This window comes from Diplotaxodon limnothrissa, linkage group LG12 (assembly GCF_057381915.1).
Source record: "Diplotaxodon limnothrissa isolate DT_005_m linkage group LG12, D_limnothrissa_male_GT1.1, whole genome shotgun sequence".
Lineage (NCBI taxonomy): Eukaryota > Metazoa > Chordata > Actinopteri > Cichliformes > Cichlidae > Diplotaxodon > Diplotaxodon limnothrissa.
This window is the reverse complement of record NC_140607.1, coordinates 16,587,446-16,601,174: the sequence shown is the minus strand read 5'-3', so window position 1 is coordinate 16,601,174 and position 13,729 is coordinate 16,587,446. Positions and strand designations below refer to the sequence as shown.

General features: G+C 39.3%; 1 protein-coding gene across 2 annotated transcripts in view; it reads right to left on the bottom strand.

The window, feature by feature from the left end:
• trpm3 (transient receptor potential cation channel, subfamily M, member 3) overlaps window positions 1-13,729 on the bottom strand; it is a 165,778-nt gene that overhangs the window by 59,725 nt on the left and 92,324 nt on the right. For both annotated transcript variants that reach the window (XM_085367211.1, XM_085367212.1), the window contains exon 6: window positions 12,209-12,380. In XM_085367211.1, the coding sequence (XP_085223337.1) occupies window positions 12,209-12,380 (172 nt within the window). The remainder of the gene's footprint in view (window positions 1-12,208; window positions 12,381-13,729) is intronic.

The following is a 13,729-nucleotide window of genomic DNA, read 5'->3' as shown; positions in this document are numbered from 1 at the left end:
CAAGCCCCCTTCCTCTCCTCTGTGTCTCACATCCTCTCTTCCTAAAGTTCTTTCAGTTGCCACTCCGGTCTCATCCTCTTCCTCCCGTTCTGCTCCATGCGGTTGTGTTTTATGGCGGCTGTTTAGACCCTTCTAATTCAAAAGCTGTGTAACTGCCTGATCCTACCCGCCCAGCATCCTCACCCTGCTCTGCATAATTCACGGAAGAAAGAGCATGGTCTGTCTCTCAAACAAGCAGGCAGACAGGCACATACAAATGCATGCGCACATGGGGCATGCACACACTCTCGCAAACACAAGAGCAAGTGCATAGTCAGAAGTCGACCCACCATCACGCTTTGCCTCACACAGCCTTGTATGGCCTTACAACAGGGACAGTTACATAAAGAGAATATTTTCGGGTCCTGTGCCACAACACATCTCATGACCATACATCAATAGAGCAGAGAGAGGAGCAGACTAATGGCTTCCTTGTTACATTTGATTCTTCCATTTTTTTTAATGCCAATTTCTGTTGTTATCTGTGTGTGTGTGTGTGTGTGTGTGTGGTGTGCACGCAAGTGTCAGATCATGCATTGATATTGATGACTGCTGAGCTTTGGAGGCAACGCTGCACCCTCTAAAGTACATTATTGTTCAACTGAAACCCACCAAGGAGCAGATGAGGAGGGAAAAGCACAGCTGTGTCATGGCTAATTGGTAGGAGGAAATTCTGCCTGTGTGCACACAACCACACACAACCACTCACACAAATAGAGTCACAAAGACAGACAAACCACAAATTCTCTTTTGGCTAACTAGCCTAAAGTCGATGGAACATTTTAGGATGACTTTTGGCCTCTGATTTACAGTATTTCTTTTCTTTTTTCTCCTACTTTCTTTAAAAAAAAAAAATAGGATCAAACTTTAGAGTATTTATTGCTTTGGCATTGTTTTTTTGTTTTTTTTTTTAAATTAACAGTCTTTTAGTACTGGGTTTGTCCTCTCAAAATAAGTCATTGTGGAAAACTGTATTTTTCACATATTGTTAAAATGAAGAGGGTAAATTCTAATGTGCTGATGATGCATGATGTGCTTTCTGTATCCCATGACTGATATCATAGCAGCACCTTTCAAATAGAGTCAGTAGGAAGGAAATCTCGTTTAAGTACCTGGAACAGTTGCTGAGATTTAATCCCATTTTCTGTTCAGCGGCTTGGTTTTGATTGGCTCTGATGGCCAAATCCATCTTCCTCTTAAGCTCATCTGTGTCAGTTCTGGGTGGGACCTTCCATGATATTTCCAGAATCACATAGATATTGTTTAATTTAAAAAAAAATTACTTACTACAGTCTCCAGGTTATCAAATGGAACAAAACAGCACGTGTTTCCTCTAAGATTATACTCTTAGAAATGATGTGTTTAAAAAATGTGTTGGTTCATGTGTCACACATTTTCTGTGAATTTGAACACAACTTGTGAAAAATCAAAAAGAAGAAAAGTTACAAATGTAATTTGAAATTTTCACATGTATCCAATCTTTTGTCCCTGAGTTTATGCAGAAAATCCATTAAAATTGAACATATTATGCGCTGCATTTTTACAAGTGTTCTAAGTATTTTTTAAAACACAGATTTCACCTAATGTTTGACATGGACTTTGAATAAAGGCATAAAAAGTCAGTGATAACATAGTCTGACAACCATCTATTAGCTTGTGAAAAAAAACTTTGTTATAAAAAACAAAAACAAAATTGGTTTGTAAAACACATCTATTCAGAGTGTACCTTTTTCTTCCAGTCCTAAAGTAGCTTACAACCCATCCGGGCATGGAGCCACCATTCCTGCTATTATACCTCCAATTGCTATGCCTTACAGAGTAACTTTGTTTCCTGCAAGATCTGTTATCTTACGTAGAAAAAAATGGTTTTCGATGCATTAATACACAGGATTGGGAGGTATGAATCAGGCATCTGAGAAGATTCTTTAAAGCTGGGGTGAGGGAACTCCAGGCCTCAAGAGCCAGTGTCCTGCAGGTTTTAGGTGTGCCCATGAGCCAACACAGCTGATTTAAATGGCTAAATTACCTCCTCAATCTGTCATGAAGTTCTCCAGAGGCCGGGTAATGAACTAGTCATTTCAGTCAGGTGTGTTGACCCAGAGTGATATCTAAAACCTGCAGGACACTGGCCCTTGAGGCCTGGAGTTCCCCACCCCTGCTTTAAAGCATGTTGCCAGAGAGGCTGTTTCTAATGTCAGTGAAAAGCAGTATTGACATTACCTCGTTGTTTTTCTATAATATTTCTCTGTCTGTGGATATCATCTATATTAATGTGGTTGAAATTGAATCCTTAAATTTAGAAATGCTAATGCTCTGCTGAGATACAGTGATTGTACTTTTTAAATGCAATCCTTTGATTGTTAAATACGGCTGTATAAATGCATCATGTGTGCTCTCTCACTCAGTTGATGATCATCAGCGGAGTCATGTGTGGAGTTATTTCAGCTCCGCAAAAAGCCAAGACACGGCATGTGACACATGTGAAAAGGCCACAAACAGAATATGATGATGAGTTTATGATGAAGTGAACTGAAGGAGGAGGAGAGGGACAAGTGCTGCTAGGGTGAGACAAACGTAGATTGTGGAGTCCTTAGATGCTGCGTGCACGATCCAGGTACAGAGACAAATGTGGAGGTGTTGGCAACATGTAGCACTGTTGCTGAATTTTAGAAAGTGACTTATATCTAGGCTTAGGTTTTTGTGTCTATGTTTAAATGATGGGAATTCCCTGAATCCTTAAATGCAGTAAACTATCCTAAAATTGAAGTGGGACCCTAAAAAACCACATAACGTCTTGACAGAAACTACTGTTTGTTTCTTTCAGAACTGCTTTAACTCTTTGTGGCATAGATCTGACAAGGAGCAGGAGACACACATCTGACATTTTGGTCCATACTGACATGCTGCAGACTTGTCAGCTGCACATCCATGACGTGACTCTCCCGTTTCACCACATCCCAAAGGTTCTCTATCGGATTGAGATCTGGTGATTGTGGATGCCATTTGAGTAGAGTGAACTTGCTGTCATGTTCACAAAACCAGACATGATTTGAGTTTTATGACATGCTGCATTATTCTGCTGGAAGCAGCTATCTGAAGATGGGTACACATAAAGCCTCATAAAGGAACAATATCCAGGTAAGATGTGGTGTTTAAATGATAAGGGTCAAGAAATGGCCAAGAAAATATTCCCTACATCATTACACCACCACGAGCATGAACCACTAATAAAACAAAGCAGGATAAATCCCTGTTTTTGTGTTGTTAATGGCAAACTCTGACCCTACTAATCATATCTATTATCTATTCAGACCAAACAATGTTTTTCTAATTGTCTATTGTTCAGTTTTGGTAAGCCTGTATCAATTGTAACCTCAGTTTCCTGTTCTTAGCTGACTGTGTGGTTTTCTGCTACTGTGTGCCAACTGCTTCGAGGTTCGACTTTTATGCATACCTTGATTGTAACAAATTGTTATCTGGGTTATTGTTGCTATATACAGAGAGCTGGAGATTTTGAACTCCAGAGATGGATGTGTGGGAAAATCCCAGTAGATATGCAGTGTCTGAATACTCAGCCTGAACTGTTGATGGATCCAGATGGATCCACCCAGATGTTGCAGCAGAAACTGAGGCTCATGTCTTTTTAGCTGTCTGTTGTTCAGTTCTGTAACTGTAGCAAGTTTTATATCAACAATATTACAAGCTTTTGTCTTTTTTAATTGGACTTTGATGTTGACGATAGTTAAACAGTGAAGTTATTCAATCCTATTTATATATATCATATAATATAAATATACACATAATATATTCCCCCTTTGTACTGTCTGTTTCAAAGTACTGACTGTATCCATGCACACTTCACACACGCTAATATCAGATAACAAAGAGTAAAAATCCCCAGTCTCTCTTTGGCTCCCATGTCTCTCATATATCAAATATAATTTTAATCCACTGCCCACACCTTACTTTTCAAGAGCGAGACTACTCTGAAAGAGTGTGAAAAAAGTAGAAGTAGCCAAAAAAAGGGGGGAGGGAGTCCAACGCTGTAATTTTCTATATATATATCCAGTCTGGAAGACGAGGAAGTAATGAGGAACTGAAGGAATTAGCGAGGTAAAGAGCAGCGTGTAAGCAAGATACACATAACATGCTTAAATGGTCCTAATTAAGGATCCAGCAATGACTCATCCGCCGCGTGTGTGTCTGCGTGTGCGTTGGCGTTTGCGAGTTTGTCCTTGTATGTGTCAAATTAGCATCAGCATGACTGGAGGAGGTGTGCTACAGTATGTGGGCCCTTGTCTTCTCACCTCACACCACCACCCTACACCAATAAAATAAACCAAAAATAAATTTAAAAAAAAAAGTAAATTCCTTCAACACACACTGACACACTTAAACATCAGAAACAGATATGAGAACCTAACTTGACAAGCTATAGAACAAAATGTCAGATGGTATGCTAAAAGGTCAAAGCTTCTCTCAAAATCTCAAATATTTAGTCTTTAACCTTCTTGAAGCAGCTCAGATGTAATCACATATCTTTTTATTTTTATTAGAAATATTAGAATTAATGTGCCAGAGTGAGTTTTACACCAGCACTCAGCTAAAAATGTGTTTTCACTGACCAGAAAACACAGTAATTGGGGTTGATCTGTGTGTTGATTTGTACCTAAACATCTACAGCTTGTCCATTATAAATTCAAGCCTCATTTCTTTAAGTGTTGATTATATTCCTGAAGAATATTTTGCATTTTGCCCCCGAGGAACTTGATTTGAACTGGATAAAATCACCTCAGGCATTTAAGACAGATGCTTAAATGGCATAAATGCTTCTGTCTCTTCAAGATGAATACGTATGTGTCGCCCTTCTGAGTGTGTCTATGTCAGGAAGCATTCTTTATAAATAGCCACTTACAGGGTCTGTACCCTATGAGAATGACAGCTGAAATGACTCAAATGAAATTAGATGTTGTTCTCCCTGTTTCACTGAAGCAACAGTTCCCAAACTGTGAGGCAGGCCCCACGTCTGTAGGTGTGGACAACGAGGGGAAAAATATGGAGTGAAATTAATTGAATGAGATTTTTCACTGGAAAAAAAAAGTGTTAACCAGCGGTAGTACAGTACTAACCACTGCACTGCCACGCATGTGTGCGTGTTCTCCCTGTGCATGTGTGGGTTCTGTCTGGGTAGCTTAAAGTTACAGTGTGTAAATTCTCAACAGCCAGTGCATTGCAGTCAAGTGAGATCTGTTTTTTTTTTACCTGTCCCAATTTAAGTGCATGATCAAACCTATGGTGCCCCCTGTGAGACAAACAACTGTGGCTACCATTTTTCTGTAGTGAGTCTAGGCTGTGAGTCCGCTGTCTTTTTCATGTCTCTTTACTTTGAAGGAGGCTAAAAAACTTTGTGAAAGAAACATAATAAGATGAGTCAGTGAATCTCCTTTCTGTCAGATGACAGTGATACTAAGGTGAGTTGTTGATGATATGTTGAACTTTTTTGCTGTTATGCACTGCTGTTTTGTCTGCTGTTAGCATCTGCTCCGTTAGCTGCAGCTTTTGTAGCTGTTAGTCAACGTTAGTGAAACTTTTTTTGAAGTCGGTCTAACATTGTTGGACACTTTGCAGGTAGCACATGAACGCAGGACTCGGACATGCTCATATGATGTGAACATGTAATGAAACTGTTTATCAGAGTGAAAATGTAATATAATATTAGCTTACTAGCTAATATTAGCAAGTGTTGCTCAACCAATCATTTTATGAGTCCAAAATTTTTTTTTTCCTGATAAATAACCTAAAAAATAATACCTGACTTACTGTAGCTTTAATTGAGTACTCTAAATTGACTGTTTAGGTTTAAATAACTGTTTTAGCTGAACAGTCCAGGATATATTCCACTTCACACTATATGACAAATTCAATTGGCCGTTAAGAAAACGTATTTATTTTTTGAGAAAAATAAAAAAGAGTTGATTGATTCTGTTTCACCAACCTTTATTCAACTTGGGGTTTTTTTTTTACTAATAAAATAAAATTAGCTTTTTGTCTGAATTAGTCTGGTTCGTACGGAACCCCTCTGATGACTTGGTCCAAAAAACAAATAAATTGTGGCCACAAAATACTACTTCGTGCCCTCGAAATAGTATAACGTGCCCACAAAATACTTATTTGTGGCCATGAAATACTATATCGAGGGCACGAAATAGGTTTAACGTGCGCACGAAATACTAATTTGTGGTCACGAATTGAGTATAACGTGGCAAACGAATTACGCATTTGTGGCAATGAAATATATAATGTGCACACACCATATTGATACAATTCCTGGACAGCTGCGTAGAGACATAAGCATAAGAGTAGGCTAAACCTATACACCATGGACAGAGACAGTATGACTGACTTTTATTTTAGGCTGGAAATGAGCAACAAATGCATTTTGAAAAGCCTGGCAATGCAAGGAACCATTATTACAGAGAGACATTTAAACAGGATATTAAGATAAGATAAGATAAGATAAGCTTTATTAGTCCCACACGTGGGAAATTTGTTTTGTCACAGCAGGAAGTGGACAGTGCAAAAGTTATATAGCAATTATTATAATTGAGTGCCCAGTTGCTTTACAGACAGATTTTATTGTCAACCAACTGCAGGGGTCTCGGAAGGATCACAGTTATCGGTCAAGTGTTTCGTGCCCACAAATTAGCATTTCGTGCGCACAGTATACCTATTTCGTGCCCTCAAAATAGTATTTCGTGGCCACAAATAAGTATTTCGTGAGCACGTTATACCCATTTTGTGCCCACGAAGTAGTATTTTGTGGCCACAATTTATTTATTTTTTGGACCATGTCATCAGAGGGGCTCCGTAGGTTCGCAACCCGTCCACTGTGACATTTCTGACTGTGCCACCACTGTTTTTAACCCACCTACTGTTCCAAAATACATTTACTACATTTCACACTACTGATTGTGCAGTCAGATTCTTTCCACACCACATAACATGTCGTCATCCATGCACATCCTCAACCTGGAACCATACCTGGAGCAAGTTTTGTATCCTACCCACTACTGACTCTGTTATCTCTCCACCACAGGGTTGGACACTCTGGCAGTTCTTGGTTATCATTTTTGACATGTTTTGTGTACGCATTCATGCATGAACACACCTTACCCACAGTGACTTCAATTGTCCCCACAATGTCTCTGGTCAGTTTTTACTCATATTGCCTGAAAATAGATTATCTATTGATCCACACACCGTGCCAATTCACTGACCACTGACCAGAGAGGCTGTGAAAGAGAATTAATGATTCAATTCTAAACATTTAAAAGAAATTTAAACATTTGTATTTGATCATTAGAATTATGCACACTTCCATATAATTCAATCTCCTATTAGTGCTTTATTTGATCTATTACAATCTGTAAATGGTATCATTTCTAATTCATATTCTAGATGCCCATATGCACACTTGGCATTAAAAAGGATCATATTCTGAAAGAGTTTGTCCAGGCATTTACAGTGAACACAGAACAGTACAAACTCATTGACTTCCCATGTGCCACAGTGTAACTATAATTCATTCAATATTTGCTGATGGAGGTCACAGTGTCAAGGCTAATCTGCAATGCAAAGCCTTATGGCTTCTGAATTCAATTGCCCCAACTATTTCTTTTACGTGTGCTGTGATAATTAAATCACTGTAATAGGAGGGCAGGTGAAGGTTAACACAGTATCTACATGAATGCATCTATTTCAATACATCAAGTAATTTAGGTGAAAAGCAAGAGGGCACGTTCAAGGCCAGTCGTTCATTGTCACTGACCGCATCTAAACTTGCACAAATTAATAACTTTTTTCCTGGTGTGTGGATTCAGTTTCAAATTGTCACGTAATGAATGCAGCAAATAAGATGAAGGGCTCTCTTATTTTTCTCTATATTAATGGATGAGGCCTGTTTTGATATTTTATCACACCACGTTTTTCCTCCTTTTACCTCCCAATTTTTCATCAAAGCAAACACAGATAACACCTTGCCTCACTGCCTGCATCTTCGGCTGTTTCTTACCTCCTTTGCACTTTATTTAGTTTTCTTCCTTCTCTCCCTGCCCTTAATCCTTTTTTTCTGTATTAATTTTCCCACTCTCCTCTCGGGCTCGTTCTGCACTTCTGTCTGTTGTGAGGCAGTGATTAAAAAGCATTACAGCCAAGGCCACAGACACATCAAAAGAGCTGTGCAGCGGTGAATCAACAGTGTTGAATGGTGCCAATCATTTTATTGATTTCCTCATCTTACAGTTTGACATTGTCTACTTGGGAATGAAAAGCAGGAGAAAGAAATGCTCCAGTGTAAGAGTAACTGAGAGAATATATATATAAAGTTCTTTTTTTTTCCAAAACAACATTTGTTTACTTTCATTTATCAACGTTCACTGGGTAATCTGTACCTCTGTTCACATGGGAAATATTCTAGGTTGCCTGAGCTCCATCCTCGTCTGGCTAGCTAACTAATGAGAAGCCCATTGATACAGTAGTACTCAGTATTGACTCTAGTGCTCCCTGATTGTACTTGTGCGTCCTTACAGTACAATGGTTTTTCTACCCTAGCCCGCTTGAGATCAAATTGGGCTACATCATCCATGGAGTGTCACTCCAGTGCTCTAGTTTTAATGTGCTGGCTCCAACCATCCATATTTACAGCCTTTGAAGCCATGTTTCGTGTCTTAGGACTTTTATTTTGTTTACACACAGCCAGAGATACCGCTTTTAGATTTAACATCAAATATTCAGCAAAAAGTGAGTCAGTTTTTGACTCAAATGTGCTCTTACGGCAACAGAAATTGACCTGTTTTAGATTATAACCTTTTTGTAAGAGGGTAACCAGACAAAAACACCCATAGATTTGTTGTAAAGCACTGATTCCCATAATTTAAACAAAATGTTAGAATATTGTGGAGCCAATTTGATTGCTACAGCATTTCTGGCAGTCACATAGTTATAGCTGTTTCATGGATATTCACACACAAGCGCAGTAGGATTAGCTACAGGATTGCCCAGACATCACAAAAATACCACAGGGGAAGATTACGCATATCTATCCACCACACTTCTTTCATCTTGTGTTGTGTGCAATGTTTGGGACTATGTTGGGGAAAAAGAGAGATCTGGTGGTTACATGTGGTCTAAAACCCACAAGCATGGCCATTTAAACTTAACTGCTGTTTTCTCCCCTTCACTTTTTTTTAAATCTTTCTTTCTTTGACAACACCTCCGGGCACACGTGGATCCCACAGGGGTACCTGCTGTGAGGAAAACTGATGCAGTCATCCAGTGACTATGGACAGGTGATCAAGTCAAAAAATGGCCTTTGTCCACAAGCCTGACACTGGTGAATAAAGAGGTAAATGCCCACACACATCAAGATACACATGCATACAAACGCACAACACGATTCAGTATAATATAGCTCTTCACTCTATAACTGAGTGGATTTGTTTCTTGACTTTCTCATGTTAAGAGGATTGAATATATTCAGTATTCATTTTTCACTTTCCTTAATTTCTTTTTTTAATCATTGTTTTTTAGCAATTAAACAGCTTGCTATTACCAGAAGGGTAATTGCTTGGACTTCCTGAATTTCCCAAACTGGACATTGAAAAGCTTCCGTGCCATGAAAAAGTATTTGCCTCCTTTCTTTGTTTTTCACATATTTGGCACATTTAAATGTTTCAGATCAGCAAAAAATTAGACATACTATTAATATTAGAGTAAATTTCAAAATTCAGTTTTTAAAAGATGATTTCATCTATTAAGTGAGAAAGCAATCCAAATGTACCTGGCTAAACCTGCTAACTGGTTGTGCCACCATCGGCAGGAAGAACTGCAATCAAGTGTTTGTGATAATTGGCAATGAGCCTTTCACATCACTGTGAGGAATTTTGGGTTTTCTCCTTGCAACTCTCTCAGGGATGCCATTTTTGCCCAGGGGCAATTACTTTTTCAAATTGGGTCAGATTGGTTTGGATAGCTTTTTTCCCCACAATAAATGAAATAATTTACTGCAAAGAACTAAGAAATGAAGAAGGGGGTAAATACTATTCACAGCACTATACAGTTATTATCTTTTTATATATGTACTGTATATGTATATATGCATATATGTGTGTGTGTGTGTGTGTGTGTGTATGTGTATGCATAAGACTTAATAAGAGCTCACTTTGACAGTCAAAGATAAAAGTACCAAGTCACTATAGAAGTATAGGTTTTCATGTGATTTTGATTAAGGCGGTGGATTCCCTTTGATAGAGGACTTCACCTCAACAGGCAAGTTGCCAGGATGAGTGGCAGGTTTAACTTTAGCTAAAGCTGAAGGTGGCTATCAGTGCAACCTCAGGCAGTGCGGATTATTTTCAGAGATAGTCTGTGGGTTATGGCTCTGTGGGTAGTCAGCAGGTCACTGGTTACCTATAACTAACAACTGGTAATAACTAATAAACATTAGTACTCATCTTGGAAATACAGCTAACAGCTGCAGAAAGGATTTAAATCAGCGGTGGTACATTAGATGCTTGCATGACAACTGGCCGTCCCTTTGCCTTCCCAGCCCCTTTTGTATTAATCCAGGCATAGGATGACAAAGGGAAGTCCATAGGTCACATGGCTGGATGATGAACGTACACCGCTTTGTCCCTTTAATACCAGGAATATTTCTAATAACCTTGAAGTTAGAGGATTAGGAGGGATGTGGTAGTGTTAACACTTCTTCTAAGAATGAAAATGACATTTAACATCTCCTTGCAAGCTCGCTATCAGCAAACATCAATGAGGCATCTGACAGCGGATAAAACTGGTGCTGACAAAGAGAAGATCTGAATCACAGCACTCGACTCTGTGGCAACGCACCCACTTCCTGAGTTTTACAAAAAGCACTAGTGTAAAAGTGCGTGCATTCATGTCAACCGAACCCCGAAGAAATTATTTCAAAATGGTTTTACCCTGACAGCAAAAGAAGGTAATAGCAAATAAATCCCGGTTGCAAACAACATTTATCTGACTTAGGTTTGCTCCTGGCTCAATCAAAACAATACTGCAAGAGGCTATTGAGAAATATATTTAAAGGATATCACAGAGGTTTATGTGCGATTTTGCTTTGCTTGTGTCTGTGTATGACAGAGCGCGAGAAGAGGAGGGTGAGATAGAAAAAGACAGAGAAATGCATTTTGTATTCATGTAAATTCATTCAGTTTCTAGCTAAGGTATAATTTGAAAAATGAAAACAGAGAAATGCAATGCAACAAGGACTCAGTGCCGGATGAACACGCCGCACAAAGGCAAATATGCCGACTCAAAAATACACTGAAAAAAAAATTAAAGCTTATGTTTTTGGGCACATGAACAAGTATTTGTACTTGCTACCCTTTGTGAGCACAGGACGCTTTTGGTGCAACTAATTCGAGCTTCACAAAAATAAAGAATACAGTGAAATTAGGATTTTTGTGTTAATGCAATTTGATTTATCTGAAAAAATATATAAAAAGAAACTGTTGTCTGTACAGCAAAGCCAGCAGCTTAACATGTGTATCACGCAATATTCAGTACAAAGACAGGTAAGTAAACAACCAAAAACAGTGTGATCAAGCTTTTTCCTTCCCCCAGTGGTAGTATAAGGATACATTACTGTATGTACATGCATTTACAGTCATGTATACTGTATGTCTACATATGTTGTAGTTCTGTGCTTGCCACTGTGCCTGTGTTTGCCAGCTGGCTTGATAGCTGTAGGCACCAAAGAGGAAAAGAAAAAACCCCCCCCACAGATTATCAAGCAGATTTATTTGAGGAAAGAGTTCATCGGAGCTGTCAAGAAGCTTTGAAAGAAAAAAAATAACCCACCCCTGAAGGGAGGGACACTTTCAAAGGCTTACGAAGTTATATCTACCTGGCTAAAAATACACCTTCTGACAGCATGTGCTCACTATAAAGCAGGTAACTTTAGTCTACAAACTAGAGTGAACCCAATTAACCCACAGAGGTGTCGCTGATAAAGCGAGGATTACAGTTTCATGATGCCGTTATCACTCGCCGCAATATTTAAAAACACCAACACTAATGTCGGGTAAATAGGTCAGTTTGGCTCAGACTGAAAGATGCGATAAATTTCACTCACGTGTGTTGATCTTCTGCAGGGAGATATGTTTCTCTAGCTGACGTCGCAATTTGACCTCAGCACCATACTTTCCTGTGGTGCCGTTGTCCGCCAGGATGAAGTGGGAGTGGAGACTGTTAAGAACCGTCAACTTGCTCATCGGGTTGGACATGGTCTGGTATGGACGCACCACCTGGCCAAAAGAAGTCAATATTTAACAACTATGCAAACACTGCACCTTTCTTAGAATACAAATATAAAATTACAGCCTGCTCCTGTTCTCAAGAGGTTTTCACTACTTTTGCTTTTGCATCTAAAGTTGAATGTATGCCTCAAGAGAGCATTGCTGCCCAAAGCTTTAAGAAATATGAGTAAAATAACCGTAAGGATTTCATGTGGGGTGAGCTTGGGTTGTGATTTGAGACTTGATGGATATCCTATGTTACAAGCTGGGCCATAGATTTTTAAAGACATTAGCATTTCTCAAGCAGTGTGATACTATAATGGCTCCATGGTGCAGACGCAAAAAAGATCCCCAGTTTAAGACAGACATCACTAGGAAGGTTGGGTCAGGAAGAGCATCTGACATGAAAAACTACCAAATCAACTATGTGGAACCATCTGCTGTTGTGACCCCTTGCGAATGAGGGAGCAACTGAAGGAAGTGTTACAGCAGAGGGAGACTATCACAGAGAAAATGCTCGCAGTGAAATCACGAGTAGGATGAACAGAGACAGGTAAAAAACCTGTCTCATGCGAGTCTTTCAAGAGTAATAGATTACTCAAGCACCTGGATGCTGAGCATATTGTCAAGTTAATGGTAGATAATCTATTTAGTAATTACAAAAATTAACATCACTCTGGTATACTGGTGGTGACAGTGCAGTGGTTGTAACTGTTGCCTAAAGCAAGAAGGTCCTAATCAGCGGGGGGGTGTTGTCCCAAATACACACACTTATGGTCGTGTGGACGGTGACCCCTCATTAGTATACCTCGCCTTTTGCCCTGTGACAGCTGTGAGAGGGACCATCTACACTGCAGTTCTAATCATTTTTTAGATTTGGAGTTGCCATGTATCCAATAATTATTAACATAACTTTCATTGTACTGCTGCTGAAATTAAACTTTCAGTTTCTCCAAAGTTTCTCAGATATATACAATACCGCAACACTGTCTGACACTTTGAGGTAAACTCATCTGGTAGTATATAGACAGCTAAAACCAATCACGCATAAAAAAGAACCTCAGCACTTAATCAGCTCATTTCAGTCACCAACATTAATTGGTTCTGCCTGACTTATTCAGAGGGACAGAGAGCGGGACATTTTGATGATGAAATTTTAACAGTAGCGTAACACTGATTCCCAGAGATTTCACTGAGTCAGCATGGGCCTCATTTGGTTTCCCCAGCTGTCCAGCTCACTGTGAAGGAGTGTTTATTGGCTTACTCAGCATCTCAGTGAATAAGCTGTCAATAGCACTTTATAGCCTCAGCCCTATCTACCCTGTCTGTCTGTCTGTCTGTCTGTCTGTCTGTCTATC